Source organism: Oppia nitens, unplaced genomic scaffold (genome assembly GCF_028296485.1).
Source record: "Oppia nitens isolate AA-2021 unplaced genomic scaffold, nextdenovo-longstitch-racon4-pilon3 scaffold3_pilon_pilon_pilon, whole genome shotgun sequence".
Taxonomy (NCBI): Eukaryota; Metazoa; Arthropoda; class Arachnida; order Sarcoptiformes; family Oppiidae; genus Oppia; species Oppia nitens.
This window is the reverse complement of record NW_026533221.1, coordinates 4,570,489-4,591,053: the sequence shown is the minus strand read 5'-3', so window position 1 is coordinate 4,591,053 and position 20,565 is coordinate 4,570,489. Positions and strand designations below refer to the sequence as shown.

The 20,565-nt window shown below is 26.5% G+C and overlaps 1 protein-coding gene across 1 annotated transcript; it reads left to right on the top strand.

Moving 5' to 3' along the window:
* The first annotated feature begins 2,531 nt into the window (after positions 1–2,531).
* LOC128957878 (forkhead box protein B1-like) lies at positions 2,532–3,820 on the top strand. The gene has a single exon (XM_054303693.1). The coding sequence runs from the start codon at positions 2,612–2,614 to the stop codon at positions 3,818–3,820; it is 1,209 nt and encodes a 402-aa protein (XP_054159668.1). The 5' UTR covers positions 2,532–2,611.
* The last annotated feature ends 16,745 nt before the right edge of the window (positions 3,821–20,565 follow it).

Here is a 20,565-nt window from a genome sequence, read left to right as displayed (position 1 = left end):
TATATTTATAATATAAAAAAATAATTAACGCGAATAATTTATTACAAATAAAGTAAATAATTAGTATTATTTGTTATATAAATTAGAAATAATTAAATGGTAAAATAATGATAAAAAATTTAATATTAAATATAAAGATATTCAGAGTGTCGCTTAATTATAAAAAAATGAATGTATGATATTATTTGCATATTTTATGAGATATTATTTAGTATATAGTATATAACGTAAATGTGTTTTATTTATGATTTAAGTGAACGAAAGTTGATTTGTTTTTCAATAAAAGCTTTGAAACAATTTTAATGAAAACTAGAAAAGTCAATCATTCATTTAATTATAATTTGGATGAATTTTTTTAGTAACTAATATTGTATAAAGTGTTAGTAAAATTTGTTAGTCAATCACTTAATTTTGTTATTTAGTGCCATAAAAATGATTTTGTATTAAATATAAATTTGCATAATATAAGTGGAACTCTATTAATATTTTATAAAATGTGATTTAAGGGATGATTTTCTATCAAAAGTGAAGCCAATGTTTAAATTAATAGTGTTTTAAACAGAGATTTATGAATAAAAAGTAATGTATATATTGTATTACAAGTGTTATCTCATTGTTTGAAATTTGCACAATAATTGAAGCGTTAAATAACATAAAATAAAGTCGATAGGCATCGGTTGCTGTGACCGCACATTAAATCAAATCATATTTATGTAATGTATAACTATATGTATATTATATAGTTTATTGATAACATATATATTGATAACATAGCATTAGCTAATAACTAATAACTCGATTATTTAATATTAAAATATACAAAACTTTGATAGTAAAGAGCCGATTGATTGATAGCCACAAAAGTTTCGGCATTTATGTTACATAAGCAATACACACATAAATACAATATACTCTTATCAGTGATATCTATGCCATAGTATGCCATACCATACTCACAACACATCCCAAACCATCAATAGTACAGTACATATAATAAAAGACAATTTCACGCAAAAGCTGTCGTTTTTTCTATGGTTAAGATATGTCGCGTTGACGGCTATTAATAAAAATTGACTTTTGGTTGGTTTGTGTCAATGTTGTGGTGATAATCACATGTTTTGTGTGTTGGCTAAAGAATATTTGTATTTTCCAACTTATGTTTAGTTATGTTAAATAAATCTTATAATAATATTATATTTTTAAGTGTTATCATTGTACCTCTCTCTCTCTATCTCTCTCACACACACACACTCCCCTCTCTTTCGTATATATATTTATATGAGACCTACTTCAAGAAGTCTCAAGTATTGTACAATAGATTGTTGTGAATTGATAGTTGTTTTTCATAGATATTGTTATTCATGAAGAATGGTTACAATTTTGGTGTTATTGATAGCTCAGGGCTCGAGTGGTCTTTAAGTATTAAATAGGAAAAGTGAGAAATATTTGAAAATACAGTATTAGGTTAGCTTTGCTTTTGTAGTGTTTATAACAAGTTTAGGGCATATTTTTAGCGTTAGTTTTCTTTAAAAATATAATAGCAATGAAAGCCCCCTTAAGAGGCCGTTCAATACAAATGAAGAACTTCTTCACATAGAAGAGCCCCCTTTGTAATGGCCATTGAAAGAGTCCATATCTTATAGGACTATTCATATGACAATTCTTCATATTGACACTACAATCCATCTCAAAGATGCCTCTCTTTTGTTCATTTAGTGATGCCTAATGCCAGTGCTAATGTCAGTGCCCACAATCATAACACTAATACATACACAATGTGTGCACTTTTTTGAGTACCAAACAAAATATTATGTAATGATATGTGAAATGTGAACACAACTCCTCCGATGACTTTTATTCGTCACACAACTAACACAACTTGCTCTCCAACCAAACTCCTCCCTGAGCTTTAGTTTTCTAGTTTATCGGGAGGAGTCATAAACATCTCTCTCTCTCTCTCTCTCTCTCTCTCTCTCTCTCTCTCTTTCTAAACAAAATTAGTTGTTTAGTAAGTATTGAATTTGTAAAGAGAGAGACTATGTGAGAGATATGGGGGGAGAGAGGGGGGTCTAAAAAGCTAAGAGAATGCTTTGAGAATATTTGGTTTTGTGGCAAATATTGGATTATATGATAGTATAGGTGTTTTGCATTAGTGAACGCATGCACTGGTCCTCTGGTCTATGACTGCACTCCTCTCTGACTGTAATCTATGGATATGTTTGTAATGTTTTGTGCGTTGATATACTCTCTCTCGTATTATATTCCGCCTCAATATATGCATCACTAGTTGTGATCGCAGGTGTGCTTAACAGTGATCTCTATACGGATCAAACAATTTTGTTTGTGTTGTCGTGCGATACACACATTTATACCAATATATATATACAACGAATATATCAAATATTAGACTTTACTTTTAAATCAATAAAAGTAGTGAATCGCCGATATTCTTGTAAATCTTTGTCTACTAATGCCAAACAATAATCCCAAAGAGCGGTGTTTAAGAGTTTTATTCAAAGCTTTAATGGATTGAGAAAAGAGTTGCCTATAGTTTGTGACGAAGGAGTCGATAGACGAAAGTGGTATAAGTGGTCACAAATAGTCACAAGAGATGCCTCGTCCGGGAAGAAACACATACGGCGATCAAAAGCCGCCCTATTCTTACATTTCGCTCACATTTATGGCAATCCAGAGTTCAAAGGAAAAAATGTTGACTTTAAGTGAGATCTATAAGTTTATAATGGATCGGTTCCCTTATTATCGCAAGAATACACAGCGATGGCAAAACTCTTTAAGACATAACCTCTCATTTAATGATTGTTTTATGAAAATCCCACGAAGACCCGATAGACCCGGCAAAGGGAGTTATTGGGCTCTACACCCAACTAGTGGTGATATGTTTGAAAACGGATCGTTTCTTAGGCGACGCAAACGATTCAAACTCGGAAAACATTTTAAAGACTTGGATCCACAACAACAAAAAAGTATCACTGAATACCAGAACAACTTGGATGCCCACAACTCCATCCAAGAACAGGCAAAGATGCGTCTGACAGCTCTCGCGGCCGCTCCGAGTCATCTGCAAACACATCTCAACTCAGACATCGGTCATAGTTTTCATCAAAACCCATATAACAAACAGTCTTTTTCAATAGAAAATCTAATCGGAGCAGAAAAAACCAAAGAAAATTCGTCGATATCACCGCACCAGTTGGCAGTGGCACAGGAACAGGCACAGGCAGCTGTTAGGGCTGCTATTCAAGCTGCTTCTGCAGGATCTCTTATGTCGGCTCCTGGTTTTAGGCCAGGTTTACCCGCATTTCCCGGAGCACCAGGAGTACCTCCAACAACACTACCGTGGACTACACCCTATACTACATCATCAGCAATGGCTGTGGCAGCCGTAGCCGCGGCATCATTGCACTCTCAATTGGGACCCAATGGGTGTCCATTGGGAGCAACAGCTCTACCATTTCCGGCAGAATTTCCTCATTTGTTGGCAATGAATAGCGCTTCGTTTGCTGCAAGACATGGTCTCACAAATACCTCATTAAATTCACTCAATTCTCTAAATTTTTCTTCATTACCATCAGTGCGACAACATTTGTTACCAGCTTTTCATCAGTTTCCCAATTTTGCGGCCGCAGCCGCGGCTCTTGAAGCCCACGATCAGACTGCAGCTCTACTGAGTGCCGCCGGATCTGCAAATCTAACGCCACCCCCAACCAGTACGCCCTCACCTCCTGTTAGAGTGGACTCTGTTTCAAGTGATGTCTCAGCCAAGTCTTTAGATGTCGTTTCAGAGGATTCATTCAAATGACAACTAAATGATGATTACAAAAGACTGATAAAAATGACTCATTTTGTGTATTAAGATATTTTTAGTGTTAAATAGTGTAATGTATTAAATATTTAATATAATGTATAGAAAAATAATCAACACATTCACATAATTATTATTATCGTCTCATTTGTCACCATTTTTTCTGTTCCTAAAAACTATATTTATTTTAAAGTCATATAAAAAGAAAATATTTGAGGACCTGATCGGCAATAATAACTTCCAAAAAGATATACAACGACTCAAAAAAAACTAACAAACATTATGAAGAAGATATGAATCTAAAGAATGAAATGAATGGTAGGATTAATACCTTCAATAATATAATTAATTGTTTAGATTAATAACACCATTAAATAGGTATAATGTTTAGGATTTAATTTTTGTAAAAATAAATATTAAGTGAAAGTAATCTATCATTTTATAACATACAAAAAACATTGTAGAAATAATTTTATGATTTATAATAATCATTTATTGTCTATTATTGTAAAGTAATAATTAAAATTTTTATTTATGCCTCAAATATGTGATTAAAATGAGTCTCACGTTTGCTCATTAAAATTATATAATTGAAAAACAAAATCCATTTGACTATTATTTGAATAGTTTTTAAGCGCGACTTTAAATATGTGTTCAAATGTCACAATCACTCAAAACTCGCATAAAGTTAAACTCAATAATGCATCCAAAAAAAGTTAAGTTCATATTTAAAGCATGACTTAAATGCTTATATAGTTTACTCTAAGATATAACTTATGCCGTATATATAGTATAATCGGTTTCACGACTTAAAGCCCATGTGTTAGTTACTCTCCACACAAAAGGACCGACACTTATGATGAGCACTGGCACTCTCATTAATACAGTATTTATAGTAAATTTATATTACAATATACAATACAATTTTTTATTTAGCTATTTTGATAATACCATTGAATAGATAGACTAATTAAATGCCATCAAATTAAGTCAATACATCACAGGATTAACTATAGATTAGATTTTATTTGTCTGACCTTATAGTTCAGTAGAAACTATTTTAAAATACTATTTAATACATCATTTAAAATATATCACATATTTTTTTATTTATGAAAATAAATATATTTCTTTCTTAACATTCTTTAAAATTATTCATTATACTGTACAGTATTTTTAAGTTATCAATAAGTTTGAAGATTTATATTATCTTTAAAAAACTATAGTATTGTATATTACAAAGCAATAAAAACTAAGATAGTATTATTTATTTTATTGATTTAAACTATATTTATAGTTCTAAATATGTGAATAATATTTATATAATAGTAATTTACTATTTTATTAGGTTTTACAATTTCTAAGCAAAATTTTTAGGATATTAAACTCAATTAGTGACAAAAAAAAATATTTTTTTTACAAAATCTTATCGTATATAAAAATATGTTTTGTTTACTATCTTAACGTAAATATTTAATTTATTATACAAATATTTGAATACACAATATAGTATAACACAAAGTTTTGGTAAAACAAACTTCTGAAAGCTAAGAATAAAAAAGAGAAATAAATACATTGAATAGTGACATCATTTTTAATATAAGGCATTATAATATTATCAAACATTCAACACACATCCAAACAAAGCAAACAAATAGATAATTACAAAATACTGTATTTTTTGAGATAATAATCAAATGATTTAGTTTTTATTTAAATACATTCATGAGTGTGATTCCTGTTTTTCATAAGACTGTCTCAAATACAATATACGGCAAGTTTTATATATGTTTAAAAACTTGTCAATAGTTAACTTGTTGTTGACTAATGAATCATTAATAATATGAGTAACACTTTATATCTCTGTTATGAAAGAATATCATTTAACGTAATATTTTTTCAAGTTTTATATTTTGTGATAATTTATTTTTAATTACAAAAATATAATATTTCATAAATGAGATTTTAATTAATTGATTGTAACGTTATATTCAGTACCTTTAGCTTACAATCGTTAAACTTTTTTATTTTACTGCTTTAATACAAATATAATTTAAATTTTATTCGATATATTTACAATATTATTAATATAAACAAATATTTGTCATAATTATTATAAAATTATCATTAAAATAATGATGTTATTATGTTTATATAAATTATCAGTGAAACATATGATATATTAAAATTTCTACATATAAAAATATATTACATTATAATTGAATTTTTATTACAATATACAATACATATAAAATAATGAAATATCTTTCAATCAATATTAAAAGTATACTCTCTTTATGGCAATAGTGTTGTATATTACATATATTGTATATCTCAATAGTAAAATAAATATAAATTTGATATATTTCTAGATCTTTTTTTTTATATAAAAAACTTAAAATTTATTTAAATGTTTATTTGCTTCAAAATTTTATATTATTTTAAATGTTATATCTATTTTAATTTGTAGTGTTACTCAAATGTTTTATATAATAATAATAACAATATAATAAATATTGTACATACAGTATATATATATATATAAAAATACAAAATTACAATGTCAACAATTTAATGTTTGTACAAATTAGTTTACAATAAAGAAATTTTATAATTATAAAAACTGTTTTTATAATATTAGTTTTTAATTTTTAAATTATTTTTATATGTTATCTTTAAAGTGCCATAATTTCATGTAACATAAATGAAAGTAAAATTATTTACATATAGCTATTAAATAATCATTATTTAATAATTTTAGTGTTGATTTGTATTTTATTACATTTCAAATGCTGTATCCAATGACACACACTTTGAAGGTATAGGATATATCTTGCGATGCGAGAGATGTATTGATGATTGAGTTTATCGTTTATATAGCTATTCATTTTGGTATATCGTTTAACTATAATATTCAATAGTTGTATTGCAATTACATATAAAAAGCATTATTTGCGGTGTTTTCTAATTTGTAGTTAATCTACGGCTAATGTCCATTAAATTGAGTGTCCTTGAGATGAGATTTTTAAAGGGGCTAAAGGCCAACAAAAATGTTTATCTATAATGTATTTTACCGTATATACAGTATATATTGTATATAAATATCTGTGTTTTTTAGTTATATTTATGTGGTGTGTGAGTAAAACCCCGGGATCTGTTCACTGATACTTTCGGTAATACTATTGGTGTGAAAGTTATTCACATGATTAATGTATACGAAATATTCATAACATTTAATATCTAATATCTATGGGTCAAAAAAATGTTTACTCAATGAGGTAATGGCAATAGATTTCTATAGGTAGTGAATACACATCTTAAATGATAATAGTTGTCTATTATTAGCATATCTGTTCAATGGTATAGTTAGTGTGTGTATGTGTGCTTGTTGTGGGTGGTCTTTATGGCCCATCACTGGTCTCTATTATGTCCATTAATAGTGAGGCCTTTCATAAAATACCTAAACTACAAAAAGTCATTCACAAGCAAATACTTAAAAATGTTAGGTTATTGTCAAAAAGCAATAGACCTCAATCAGTAACAAATATATATATATATATATATATATATATATATATATATATATATATGGTATATAAGGATATACGGCTATTTATACGATAAACATGTATTCATTACATTTTTACTAATATTATAAACCGGGCATTCATTTATAGTGCATTCATATATAACAGAAATTCATAAAAATATGTTTACAACATAACTTTTAAACATTACAATATTTCAATACTTGATTATGTTTTTTGAAAAAAATATTTTTATTTCAATAATAATATAAAAATAATTGACATTTTGTGAAAAAATGCAGACATATACCTAACAAATGGTTTTCCTTATAAATGCTGAAACGATACAACATTTTCTATTCGTATTTAATAAATTAAATATATATTTATTTAAAATATTTATACATAATATTGATTGCATTTTAAGATTTAAGATGAAAAGTACTGACTCTTTATAAGTCATCTTTAAATTAAGTATTGAAAGTCGAGTTGCTTTTGTTGGACATAAAGAAGTCATTCATTCAAAAATGAGTCACTGCTTCTTAAGACACCCCTCTGTGATACTTGAAGTACAGGTGCGACATAAGTATAGTATATATTATATGTATAAACTTATTTACTACTCTCAACTTATTTGCTGACATCAGTTACATTAATATATTATATACTGTACTATATATTGTTTATTTTAAATTTTAAATATTATGTAAATATGCATAATTTACAAGAAACTTATCAAATATTTAAATATATAATAAATCAATGGTTGATCAAGATAATTTATCAATTTGCTAATAGAGTAATGAGTTTTCTAAAAATGGTATCAAAATAAATAAATAAATAAAATAAATATAAATCATTAACATTTTATTATCTAGATTTGTAATATGTACAATAATTTAAATTTCAATTCAATTAAATCAAGTTTAAATTCAAAAATTTATTTTTTAAATATATATATATTATAATTTTTCTATACAAATGTTTATCTAAAACGTATTATTTGAAATATTTTTTGATTTAATAATTTAGTTTCTAATAACAACATAAAAATTGTTTTAAAAACAGAGAAGTGAGGGCCGAAAGCAAAATAAAATAAAGTCAAACATTTTGATTGCTCTTTAAATTAAGTTTATTAATTCAGCTAATAATGCAAAAAGTGATTCATTATATATTGTTTGAAGATATCCGATAAGGTTCTCGTAATCAACTTATTATAGGGGATAATATATTATCTGTAAAATTATAATGATTTGAAAAATATTGTTAATGAGTTCATAAATAGTGTATAACATGTTTTGATGTCTTATAACAGGTTTGATTAGAGCATCGGATAACACTATACATAATATTTATATAAACTTAACGATTATATCCGAAATAGCATAGAGAATGGCATTAAAATTATTAACACAAACAAAAAAAGTACCGCTTTTCCAATGAACACAAATTTGTCTCAATTTTTGATTAATTTTTTTTAAGAAAACCTTTTGGTTATATATATGCTTATGATATGTATAAAAATTGTAAATATTTTAACAATACGTGCGAACAAAAGCAACACAAAACACCATTCATTAGACTTGCATTTATCTGATCTGACACTTAAATATAGGGAAATCAACAACAAATTAATATAATACATCAAAACATTATATTATTGGTATATGTTATAAATTATAACTTATAATCATTATGTTATTGATATTTTTTTAAAACAACATTTTTAATTTAATAAAAATGGCTTTTAATATTAATAATAAAAACAATGACTATTAAGTTTAATGTAAAATAGTATTAATATATTATGTTAGCATTGGTTTTATGTCCATTAGAAAATTACTTTTCAATGTAGTAACAATATTATTGTTTTTTGATGGTCTATAAAATTATTAAATTAGTTTAATAAAAGTATAGACTTTTATTGTGTTTTTATAATCTTTTAATATTCTGTAGTTATTATATATTTTTATTTACTATAGTATTAATGTATTTATTTGATATGTTTAGTAATACTTTTAAATATTTAAATAATGCTACTAATTAATTTATTACTAATAAATCTATAAGAGATACTGTATAAATAAAACTCATTTATTGCTTGATTATCAAAATATTTATTTAAAAGTATATAAAAACAATGTAAAGAATACATAATTTGAGAGAAAATCAAGTAATATATGACATAAAGATGAGTGCATTAACCGAATGTCTTGTTATATGTGATATTAGTGTTTATTTTTACTTATCTTTTAATGATTGATATTAAAGTCAATGAGATTTTTCCGTTGGACGACATTAACAATGATAGCAATGATAGTAATAGTAATTCAATGCAAAGAATTGAGTTTGAGTTTTGTAAATATTATTTGAAGTCTTGACAACCATTTCAGTGTTTTTGTATTTTCATTTTTATTGGTTCTCTCTCTCTCTCTCTCTCTCTCTCTCTCTCTCTCTCTGAGAGAGAGAGAGAGAGAGAGAGAGAGAGAGAGAGAGACTAAAGTTAGAGTTGGCAGCTATGACTTAGAGCGAGTCATTACACACGACAATAATAGGGTCCGATAGCACCGATAGCGTTGGCCAATACCTGCATATATTGTAGTGTAGTTTCATTTGATATGAATACAAGTGAACAAAAACATACATCTCTTTCTCTCTCATGGGTTGGCATTTGTTTGGCCAAACATGTCTTTTGCTGACACTTTGAGACTAAAATCATATATAATATAACATGTAATACACCTGGTATTACATGTATTATTTCTATTATTTGTATTATTTGCTATACTTTTTATAGACTCTCAGTGACATAGGACTGGCAGGCAATCAAACTAAATAATAGAGTAATACCTTTAATAGATTATTATTTGCAAAGACATTATATGAGACAACACTAGAGGCCATACATTCAACTAAAAACACAAGCATTCAATACATCATAAATTCAATATTTGTTTTCAACAAAATGACAAAATCTTTTATGTCATTTATATTACAGTAGATTTTGTCGCTTTATTTTCACAATTCAACACTTTATGACTGATCGAGGTTTTTGAATAACATAACATTACAACAGTATATAAAAACACTAAATAACTACCGTATATACAGTATTATGTGTTATTTGTATGTATTTAATATATTATAATAATAATACACCACTTGTGTCTAACTATTCAATAATTGAACAAATTATTTACTATTTTTTATTGATATTGTATACAAACACGCGTTAACTATATATAGTATTTATTTTTGTTATTACCGCAGCAATTTTCACACATTCATATTATTTTTCAAATAAAATAAAATCAATAGAAATTATAAAGATTTACAGCAAAAAAAAGAATTTATCTGTTATTTAAATTTTTATTTAACTTAAAATATATAAATTTTAAAAAATAAATACTCTATAACTTTTATTAAATAAACTAAACTATAACATCAATTTTAGTTGAAAAAACTCAACTATTTTTAAGATAAGTTCATCAATTTTTTTGCCGACAATTTACTGACGCGTAAAAAGTAATGAAATAATAGGTTTTATATTTTCATAGATTTATGCAATTACTGTAAGAATTTGTTTTACCAGAAAAAGGGTATAATTGTTTTGTTTGATTGCAAACAAATATTGAATTTTTGTGTGTATATTATTGTTATTTTTATTAATGCTAATAAATATTTACTAAATTGACATAAAATTACTATAAAAAGATTGATAAATTGAAACAAATATATCGATTTTGTCAGCTTTTGTATAACAAATAATAAAATTGATAAATAATACAATTAATAGTATACTATTTTTCTATTGAATAACTATTAGTAAAGTACAATTAATGTTTTATATAATTATTAATATTAATACTATAAAAAATTAATAGTTTAGTCATAATGTCATTAAATAAGTAATTGTTTAGTTTGTTGTCTATACAAAAGTATGTTAATTAAACATTAAATATTTAATATAAACTTTTTATATTATGTTAAACATTAACATTTTACAGTATTTCAAATAATATCATGTTTATTGATATATCTATATAATGAGTAATAGACTTGATGGTTGTTTTTTTTTTAATTAAATAATGAAATATTTAGATCATTTAAAGTCATTTGTTTTTGTTTTTAATATATTTTACTAAAATACAAATAAAATTTAATGCAATTTGATAAAAGAAATACATTATTTAATAAATATGATTGCATTGTGGCAGTTATAGCACTAGTAGTAATACAGTCGGTAAACCAATATTATAATACGCCCATTGATAAGGTTATGCAATACATATATAAATTTATATTAGATATAATAATTATTATAAAACTGATGAGAATTAGAAACAAATTGTATAGCAGTTTGTGTTTATTGAGTGAAGTACTAAATCTAATGTTTGCTTTTATTGGCGCTGTTTTAGTAAAATATTTAATTTCATTGGAGAATATTATGAATATTATACTATATAATAGTTATTATATAATAATACTAAATATTATGATTGCCATTGTTTTTGCACTTTTTGACTGTTTTTGTAGTATTTTTGTTGGACGGATACAAATGGTTGTGAATTGCAGTGAATTGTCGTGCATTAGAGTCGAGTGTTTGCATGCAATATGAAAATTAACCCCAAAATGAAAACAGTAGTTGTATTTAGTATTAATTTATATTATTGAATCACAAGTAGCAATGGATGCTATGGATGGCCTACCTTAGCATAAGCGACTGACTAACCATAATTAGTGCCAAACCCGATGCCAACTCTCATACAATCTCTCTCTCTCTCTCTCTCTCTCTCTCTCTCTCTCTCTCTCTGTGTGTGTGTGTGTGTGTGTCAAACACACACACACTCACTCACTATGTATATACATGTATACTAAGTTAGTAACATACAGAATATGCATATTACAAACCTATAGTTAGTAATAGTAATGCATAGACTGAGTTAATTTCAATTTGTTCACAATAATAACACAGTATTTATAGTATTCGTTGTTTTACATAACTTATCATTTTTTGTTGGTATCTACTGTTTGCTTCTCACATCACAAAACTATAATGTCTATAGTATTGTATCGTATCCTATAAAATATTGATTTGAATTAAATTAATATTGAAATAATTCATATCCATATCATCAAAACATTTGTTTATTCTCCTTTCATTTGTCGATACAATAAACTGTTTATCTGTTAGCATAAATTTATGTATAAATATATATATATAATAAGGCATTATTATACAATTTTAATATCTCTGTATTATTTTAATAAGTTTACACTATAATCATAATTAGTATTCGCACAGAAATACAATATTGAAATTTTTTATTATAAACAAACAGCTTTTATATGCATTGCAAAAATATGTTATTCTAAAATATGATAAAATATTGAGTATTTTTATAATGTATATTTGTATACTCTATATTAACAACATAAATATAATTTTACAATAATATTAATTATATTCAGTATATTGTTAAACATCAATTGGGATGTCATCTCAATCATTCACAGTTTGTAATCATTCAATCAAAAGACAATTTATAAATATAGCAATGTTTTAATAATTTTAATATTTATTCTTATTCTTAATATATATATATTGTATAAAGTTTTTATAGCAAATTCTAATTACTGTGTATTTTAAAATGAAATATAGATAGATAAAAGATGTTGTTTAAATTTATATAATTATTAAAATTATTTTATAAACTATTATTATAATTATTAGTATTATTAAATCTATATTTTATTTCATAATAATTAACATACTATTATATAATCATAAATATAAGCGCTAAGCTGTATATAGTATATACTGTATTATGTTAAATATTTTTTGTTTTGTTTTACTAATACATGTTTACTTATATTTGTTATTTATAACAAGTTAATTAAACAAAATAATTAATGCAAATTTATTATTTAAATAATATCTTAATTATTAAGACAAATATTCATAAAAACTTTGTAAATCTATTGTATATATATATTATAATCTACTAAAATAACATTTTTTTAGCAGAATATTGATTTACTAAATAAATTGTTTATATAACTACAGAATAATATACAACAAAAATTAGAAAGTAATGCAATACAATAAATAATAAACAATTTATAAATTTATAATGTATAGTTCAATGGCTATTAGTTAAATAAGCAAAACGCCAGAGGCTTATCATGCAATATATGGTATTTACAATCAAAATATAATATAAGTTACACTTTTATATAACAAGTCATTTGTATGGTATTTAACTTTAGAATGTATTCAAAATATTGTGTGTTTAAAGTTTGTTAAAAAGTAAAAATGTTTTTTAATAAAAGTATCAAATTTGAAATGTTTTGATAAGATATCGAGTGAACTCATCTCTTGTAGTAAAAACAGTTTGTTTTTGACCACAAAAAAGTGAGTTGTAGTCAGTATGTGATACCAATCATATAATTTGTAAAAAATACATGTTATGCGAGAAGTTTAAGATTAAAAAGCAATTTGAATGTCTTGTGTTTTGTTTAAATAGTTGTATAGTTGTAGAGCAAACAAGAGAGAGAGAGAGAGAGAGAGAGAGAGAGAGAGAGAGAGAGAGAGGAATGCATACAAATACCAATGAGTCCCCTCTGACCCCTCCCTCGTTATACATTAGGCGCATTGAGCACTCATAACACTGATAGCCCTGACTTGTGATACAATTTAATATGGCTTACGCTTTGGCAGTATAACAGATGCTGTGAGCGTCGGCATCACTGCCTTTTCATTTGGTTCCCGATCTGTTGATTTTAACGCCTATGATAAGCATCTCTTGCATCATAATAATCGCTTTTCCTTGTGTTGTGGCTATCTATATACATACAAACTATAATATATACACTATTTATATATAACTGATATAACAGCGCTTAACGCACCTGATGTTACTGACGCCGACAGCACCGACAAAGAGAAACACTTTGCCAAACAAAATACCTCCTCTTTGCCTCTCTATTGCCTCAAGCATTACATACTATACAATATCAATGTTGTGCCCAACACTTACCTGTGCCCTCACTACCAACACTACCAACATTTACCTCTATTTACTACCCTTTCTATATAAGAGAAAGAAAGAGAGAAATTTAATTTAAGTTAAAAAGATTGTCTTAATTGCAAACAAAATAAACTTTGTTTAGTCTAAAGACAATAACTTTTTATTTATAATTAGGCGTTTGTTTGTTTTATTATATAATTATTTAAATAATAGTCAAACAATGAGGTAATACATTTGAGTACTAATGTATAGAGTAGTGTAGACTTCAAGTAAATGACACCTCAAATGTCACTTTCTTGCATGACTTTAGCTAATATTATATGCAAAATATAATATTATATAAAACAATTCAAACCTTAACTTTTAAATGCCTTTAAGTCTAATGTCACGGAATTAGATGACATTGATTGAGATGAGACACGATTTCCAATAAAAAAATTTGTTTGTGAAGCTAATTGTTGTGTTGATTTAGGCTGTGTTTCATCACATTTCAGAGTCGCCAACCATAACACCAGTAAAAACTGGGAATTACGGATTGTTGAATGGCTTAAGTGTATCAATTGACAACTTATATGTTTATTGAGGCTATGCATGGCTTACAGTTGTCCTCTCAATTGTTTTTATCAATCAATTGATGTATTTGTTGCCAACTCTTACTAAACTAATCACTTAATAATGTTTATTAACTTAATATTGTATGTAAATAATAAATGAAACATATGTTTATTTGCTGTGCTTTTAATAATTAATTTGTTAATTGAATAAACATATTATGATAATTAATTTTAATACAAAAAAAATAATTTTAAATAAGAAGTAACTAACTTTATGTCTAATGACTCATAATATGTATCATACAGTATATAATATTTTATTTTTATATAGTATTATATAAATGCGTTATAAATATATAAAATAATGTAATAATAATAATTATTATTATTATTATTATTAAAAGTGACCTGAAGTGCAAAATTTATGCACATAATTATATTAAAAATATACCACAAATAAGTCATAATAACGGCTATTAAATCACCTTTTATAGAGCACACACTGAAAATTTGATTTATGTATTCATAAATAACTTATATATTCATAATATGTATGTATTATATTAATAAAATAATAATAAGAAATTCATATTTCTAGTGGTGTTTTGTGTTATTGTTCACAAAGTTATGAAAATTAATCTTACATTTGTTGTGCTATATATACAATATTTTTCAGTATATTGTATTTGATTAGCAAGTATTGAGAAATTGTTGTTTTACAACCAAAAGCATTAAAGCACGCAAACTATGAGTTAATAAAGAAAATGAATTTTAAGCTATAACTTGCTATATAATAATAATAATAAAAATGTATACTAATTTCAACAAAATATATGACATTTATTAAAACAACAAACAGTTTATTAAAAAAGCAATCAACAAAAATGTTAATAAAATGTAGTGTCCATTAAATGACTGCTATTTATAGTTTAAGAGCTGTTTATTTAAACGGCGCTCTAAATTATAGACTTTAAATATGATTAATGTGATCAATGAATTTGACAATATATTTGCCGCTTTACTTTGCTGTTTGTTTTATAATCAAAATTGCCTGATAATAGTGGTCAACACTGTGTGAGTACAACCAAAATGATAGTATATTCAGTATACAGTAAATATTGTATATATAAATATATGATATGATTTTATATAAATTATGGTACAGACATGTAAGCTTACTGTCCAATTGATTGATTGTATTGCACACCTTTTTCTCACATCTCGTATCAGTTGTAAAACTCTTTCCTGATTTTACACTTTGGATGAAATCGACAAAAATACTCAAAAAATTATTTGTTAATCTTATTGTGCTCTCTCTCTCTCTCTCTCTCTCTCTCTCTCTCTCTCTAAGGTTTTGATTAAAGATAAATGTGTTGGAAGGGAGTGTCTAGACTGGGGGCACTGCGGGGCACATCATATACGAGCTCTTATAAGTTTGGCTTCAAACATATTTGCCGACTTTGGTATGCCTTACGGGAATTATAGCTAAGAAAACATGTGAGACTTCCAACAGCTAAAGAATGCCAATTTTGACACCTTTTCCATTGCATTTGAGAGACTGCTTGGCGTTGTTTCACCACCAGGTGCTCAATACACTGCCATATATCGGCCCATTTAAGACTAACTAAACTTACAAACTCTCTACCAATTAACTATCAATTGACAATAAATTTTAAATATGTAAATCCAAGTTTCTTTACAAATAATAGTTTTAACATTATAATAAAAACAAACTAAAATTAAATTAAAATCAATTTCACATAAAAATCAAAGGCTTTTAGTTATATACAGTTTATAATATACTGTATTATATAAAATATTGTCAGTGCTATAGTCAGGCCTGAGAAATAAATTAACAGTCAGATGAACGCCATTGCCATTGAAGCCATCCATTGAGTGTTTTCAAGCTCAAGGATGCCATGGGATGTACGAAAAAGGAGAACACATTTTAATTGATATTTTTATAATTTTTTAGATAAGTTCATTGGACTTAATTTGTTTTCTTTAAGACCTTTGTAGGTGTGTTTATTTAGAGCTCAGTTACGCCAAACTTTTATTTGCTATGAGATGCACTTTTTGATGCAGTCATTGAATCACTTGTTCACTGATATTGGCTTTTGTCGATCCAATTCACTGCATCGACAGTTCCCACACTCGCTTCTACACTATATTTTCAACATTTCCCTTAAGTCCTCATTTTATTACCACTTTATTATTATTATTATTTACTTGCTTTTTATTTTATTTTAAATCTGAGAGAAAGTGAAAGAATATTTTTGTTTCAAATATATTACTTTTGAAGTTCAAATAAAATTGTTTTTTAAAACAATTGTTTAATAAAAGGCGTGAAAAATTAATTGAGATCTCACTAATATATATATATATACTGTATATATAATATAAACTATATATGAAGAGAAAGAAAGAAAGAGGAATTTTGAATATATGACTCTACATGAAGTCTTACGCTAAAATAAGGATCAGTTGTATTGATTGAGTTTTTGCCCCCAAAAAACCAATGAATTATAGAAAAGCGTTGGCAAACTGTGCGTCCAATTAATTGTGAGACTTCTCTCTAAAAATAGCTTTCGAGTAATTTTTAAGATTGTTGTTCACAAAGTCAGGCACAGGTATGTCAGTGTCAGTGATGGCATCTCAGTCTGCGTGCCGCCACTGCTCGGATCTATTGGAACCGCCTATTGATTGAACCACTGGTGGTCATCAGAGTTTGTAAATCAATGTTATGTCGGATAGCATCTGAAAGACATTTTTGAAAGGCCTTTGGATTAATCGACAAAAACTTGAATATTAATTCATTTGATTTGAAAAGTTATTTTGAAATTATATTTTTATGTTAATATTTTTGAGCAATAATTTTATGATAATTGAGTATCAAATGATTATCATATGATGGCATTCATAGCAACGTATTGGTTGAGTGACGTCGGCATTGGTTATCTGTTTTGCATTTGATGTACAATTGATATACACTTTACACCTCATAATTCAATAAAGATGTTCACAACTTATGGCTACAACCAGACTATGGCATACAATGATTGGCATTCAAATGAATGCAACGTTTGTCTTAATATTTGAAGAGTAGCTCAAAATGCCATTTCATATCATTTACATTTCATTAGAAGATGTGATCAGTAGAGCAGTGATGCCATTGAGCACTGGTATGCAAGCAATAAGTATGAATTACAAGTACTATATAACTGTTTGATCACATTTTGATAACAGTGGTGTCGACAGCCCAGCAATGGTTTGTGTTGAATGTTATTATCAAAGTTGTTGTCTGTGGGCGTTGTGTTCACACCATTCACACCACGAAGAGTAAAGTCGGTGCCTTTCAAGTGCTGCGATAACAGAGCAAAACACTTGAAGTATGCATTGAATTGGCCCCCGGGCTCATCACGGACAACATCCCTGTGCACATCCACTGCAACAGAGGTGGAGAGGTGTGCACTCAGGTATTACTCAAGATTGCCTTCAATACAATGCACTTGATATGTATTGCCAAAGATATACATTTAGGCAAACATTTGTTGACTACTGTACTCATATACGTGACGGTCACCACCAAGAATAGCACCGAACAAAATGGTTATACATATTAAAGGAAAGGCAGTTCGGACGGCCACTCAATTAGAAAGTGCGGCAAATATGCCAAATACTGTAAAAAAGAGCCAATAATACATATAATTTTAATAGTAAGGGTAAGCCTATGAAAGGCCCGGAGCTTAAAAACACTCAATACATTGAATGCTTCAACAATTAGACGATAACTTAAATATAGTAATATTAATACAAACAAGACTTAACAAAATATTCAACAAAATGAATGATTTGAACACAAAAACCAAATGAATTATATATACCATTGAATTACTGGAGAAACACATCATAAATATCAAACATTTCAAGTATAAAACCCAAATCCAGATATTGATATATATTATATTATATATATATATGTAATTGTTGACTCCCATATCGACTATCCATCATTGATATTATGGTCTCAAATGTTTGATTTAAAAAAATACAAATCATATATTGTAATATTGTTAATACAGTATTTGCATTATACAATTTAATACATATATAGTATAGTAATACTATGATAGTATGTATAATAAAATGAATTAAATGTAAGCAGTGTTGGTTCGCATCCGTGGCCTCTTTTGAGGCATAATAATCATTAAGATATGAGAGCGCACTCTAATCATACCAGCCCTGAGGTGTCAATAAAGTAAAAAATAGTTTGATTTAAGAAATATGTATTTCATAACATAATATAGTCTATATATATAATATTATATTATATTATATTATGTATATATTATACAAAAGGATGAGTTTGTTTAAAAAGTTTGTTCAAATTATAGAGATCGCAGGCCTACTGAAAGGAAATGGTGTAAAACATGACTAAACATAAGTTTATAATATGACATGAATGGACTCATAATGGCAATTGTGGACTAATGTTTTGCGGAAATTCGTGATAAGTCTATCTCTCTATCAATGAAACTAACCTTTTAATTACATCAAACATTGTTACGATCCGGACATCCATTAAATACTAATAATAAGCTATAAGTTTCACCAAATAGTACTAACAGACAATCATTTAAAACACTTTAGTTTTGACTTCTTATCAAATATTACACACATTTCACAAAATATCCATAACTTTACACTCATTTAGGTGTTGTAATATCAACTAAACCGTAACTATAGGCCTATCTTTAACAAAAATAGTGTCCGTTGTAATCATCTAATAGTAATTCCTGTTTTGGGTTAAAGGGTATACCAACTGTGAAACTGTATATTATATACAACTTATCGATAACAGACAATAACAACAAAATTAGACCAATTATTTTAACATATGGTTAGAGTAAGTAATGTGTGTTAAGTGATAATTTAAGTTACAATATATAGTATTTAATATACAGTAAATAATTTTATCATAACTACTAATTACATAAAAATGTCTTATTTTGTTTTATTAATTATAATAAAAAGCATGATATATATAATATATATAAATTAAATTATTAGACCATTAATTTTTCTCACTTAATTTTTTGTTTTATCAAACTAATGGTTTATAATTACCTTACTTTTAAATAAATTACTTCTTACTGTATAATAGGCATAGAAACCGAAATCATTTTTAAAAACCAATCCGAAGAATAGGAACCGCAACAAAAACTTAAAATTATTTTATTGGTGTTTAATTGCATAAAAACTAGACCTAATAAACTGCATTTGATTTAAATTAATTGAATTAAGTAATAATCGGATATCAATGAGTGCTAAATCAGAATAAATTTATTGAATTATTTATTCGATAAATTAATTGCCGATATTTTTATAATACTGTATATCATTTCTAATACTTTTTTTTGTATCTCATATGAAATTGTAGTAAAAATTAGACAAATCAATGTATTTATTTATAAGTTATAAAAACCAACTACTGGTATAAAACAAACTGAAACCAAATTTTTTTCAGTTAACCGACAAAACCGGAACCATTGGGAAGACTACTATACAGCACATTGTATGTCATATACAATAAAAATAATACATAGTCTATACTATTAATATACATATTA